General features: G+C 37.2%; 1 protein-coding gene across 1 annotated transcript in view; it reads right to left on the bottom strand.

The window, feature by feature from the left end:
- LOC110038063 overlaps nucleotides 1-908 on the bottom strand; it is a 1,356-nt gene extending 448 nt beyond the window's left edge. Inside the window, exon 1 of the mRNA XM_020742820.1 lies at nucleotides 3-908. Coding sequence (XP_020598479.1) covers nucleotides 3-708 — 706 coding nt within the window. The 5' untranslated portion in view covers nucleotides 709-908. The remainder of the gene's footprint in view (nucleotides 1-2) is intronic.
- Between the last annotated feature and the right edge of the window lie 2,200 nt (nucleotides 909-3,108).

Genomic DNA, 3,108 nt, shown 5'->3' with positions numbered 1-3,108 from the left:
GGAAAGACGGGGAAGGTCCTCGTGGTCAAGACCAGAGGAAGTAGAGGAAATAGAGAGGCGAGTGGAGATGGAGGATGTCACCGACTCAGCTTCGCTGTCGTGGAGAAGGGGGAGGCTGAGCGATGGATCGATTGAAGACTTGGAGTAGTTGAGGAGAAGATGTCTGAATGATTTGCCCCTAGGGCTCTTCGCTACTGGTATCGGCTCAATTATTCCAGGAGTAGCAGCTTCCGGCGAATATGCGGGCTTCGACTGATCGGAAAGCATCTTCGGGTTCTGCAACTTCTTGAAACCAAGCAGCTCCCTCCACCTCGTCGTGCATCTCGGTGCTTTCGGGGAGAAAACTAACTCATTCGATCCGACCTCCGTTCCGCACCACAGCTTCCCATCCGACCCCGTGGAGTGATTCTCCCCTTCCGAGGTGCGCAACGTTGTCAGATGGAGCGGCACGAGCTTTCCATCGGAGAAGAGCTCGTCCGCGGGCAGCATGGCGACGGGATCGTCAAGATGGAATTCGAAATCGATGAGATCCGCAGAGCTTCGGGAGGAATCCACCGTCGAAACGGCAGAATGCGATGTATTAGCAACTACGACGTCCACCGTGGTAGGGGAGATGTTAGTTCTGAGAACGCCGTAAGATGATTGGCTGGCTGGGGGGAAGGATTCCGGCGGGAGGGTGACATTGTTTACGCAGGCAGAGGCCATCATTTGTCATCAATGAGCTGGGTTGCACTGGTTGCAGCGAGGGATTTCGCCGGAGTTGGGGACGGCAGAAGGAGACCCCTGCGAGAGAAGATGGAGAGGGGCCGTGTGTTTTGACCTTTGTAGGGTTTCTTGGGGCCTACAAATTTGTTTTAGGGTTCTCGGGGAAGACGAGAGGGAAGACGTGAGGACTAGGTACCCTTCCGCCGTTGTGGTTAATGCTAAATAAATTAAGTCGTTAAGTTTAATTAAATTCTTTTATTTGATTAAAATGATTAATTTTAAAGAGAAAATAATACTTTAAGTAAAATAAGGGTCACGTTCAACATTACATAAAAATAATAAAAAGGTTACATATAATCAACCAAAATAAACATTTAAATACATTAAAGGAGGAATAATTGTTGAATATAACGTTTATGAGTATATAAAAAAGTAAAATCTAAAAAATAGAGCCTAGGGTTTATATGAAGAATTAAGCACTGAGTTTCATCGATGGTTATCTCACAGGAGCATCCCGATGCCTTGAATGATGATTAGTGAGAGGGCGTCACTGATCCCGATTTTCTATATAGATAGATGTAAAATGCGATGTATGTGATTAATTTCCTTAATAGATATTCTTAATTTGCAACAAAGCCAAAAACTTGATCCAAAACAAAAGATAGATAAATCTTTCACTATGAAGCAAATGAGAATGCAGTTATAATATTTCAATATGGAATACTACGCAGGTATAAGTATCATTATCAAGTAATATAGAACTTTCTGATTAAGTCTTGAATATCGATCCCACAGAGAGGACTAATTTTAGATAACAAAATTTACTTAGCAATATATTTTTACTTAAACTTAAGATGCTAAAATAGGAATGAAAGTTTGATTTTTTTGTAATTTTTGATAATTGAAAAAAAAGTAAACAACAAATTAACTTAACTAAAATACTCGCAAGATGAAAACAATATTAATAACATATCTTTTTCTTTATCATGAATCAATGATAAATATAGAAATTCTGTTGTGGAAGTATGCTAAATGTGTTGTGTCAAATAGGAGCAATAATATTTTTTACCCTTACTAAAGATGTTATATAAAGAATATTGGTTAATCTATAGTTTTAATAGTTTTGAAGACCGGTTAGGCAGGGAAGATACTAGCTCTCAGTTTAGAGTTTCCTCTTCTCCCTCCACCTCGGGGCTAACATCTCGTATTAAAACTAAAAACTATAAATCAAATTGGGGGCTTTAGTCTGCCACTCTAAAGTCATCTAATTCTACACCCTTTAAATATATTTTCTTATTTATTTGCACTAAACCCCATGAATTACATTCTTATTCATGAAATCAATATGTGATTCCAACCATTTGTTGACTGAGACAATACCATCTCGGATTTTATATGTTCTCACAACAAATATTAACATCTTAATTGGTCAAATCAAGAAGTAGATGAAGTGCAAGGTTTCAAATCATAACAACTTCTTGCAACATTGAAGTTTAATACTTCACACAACTTTCTTTTAAATATTTAATCACTTATCATTTAAAAAAAAAGATTTAGAAAACTACTCGGAATTCATGAAAAAAACACAACCACACATGAGTTTAAAAGTGGAAATCATGCACACAAATAATAAATCTAAATTAAAACCAAGTGTAGACTCAAAGATAAACAATTATCTGGAATTCTCTCCACCAAATGTCTTAAATTTCCTTTGAATTCTCTTCCTTCTCTCACAATACAAACTAAAACTAAAAATAAAATAAAATAAAGTAAAGGTGAACGGAGACGGCGACAATGGGCGGTGGCGGCAGCGGTGGGCTATAAGTTTGATGAATGGCTGGCCTCTGGCGGCTGACTTTGATGATCCAAGTCTTCTATAATAAAAATCCAAAATGTGTCTTGTGTCCCTTTAAAATGTGTCTCCATTCAATGAATCTTCTAGAAGTTGTCTCCTTAAAAAACCAATTGAACGAATTTTCCTGTGCTAGGCTATTTCCCACGTTTTTATCAAGGGTTGCTTCAAACACTTGTTCAAAAATCTGCCCCAATTAAATAAATCATCAAGTAACTACTCTGACGCTTAGGCCAGTGTCTCTAGCGCTTAGGCGCCCCAGTTCATTTTTACACTTTTTCTTCATTTTTGCTCCAATTTTGACACTTTTTCATTCCTTTTAGCATTTTTCATTCATTTAATTTTACCTGCAAGAAAAACACAAAAATACCTTTTATTAAAGCGTAATATCTCAAAAATAGGTATAAAAATGTGTATGAAAATACTATACATTTTAGGTGTATCAAAATCCCCCAAATTTAATATGTTACTTTTCCTTAAGTGACATTCCAATCTTTAAAAACTAACATAAGTAGAAAATATATGAGTTTCTTTAGGAGTTACTAAAATTT

Source organism: Phalaenopsis equestris, unplaced genomic scaffold, assembly GCF_001263595.1.
Source record: "Phalaenopsis equestris unplaced genomic scaffold, ASM126359v1 Scaffold229941, whole genome shotgun sequence".
In the NCBI taxonomy this organism is placed as follows: domain Eukaryota; kingdom Viridiplantae; phylum Streptophyta; class Magnoliopsida; order Asparagales; family Orchidaceae; genus Phalaenopsis; species Phalaenopsis equestris.
This window is presented reverse-complemented; position numbering and strand designations above follow the sequence as displayed.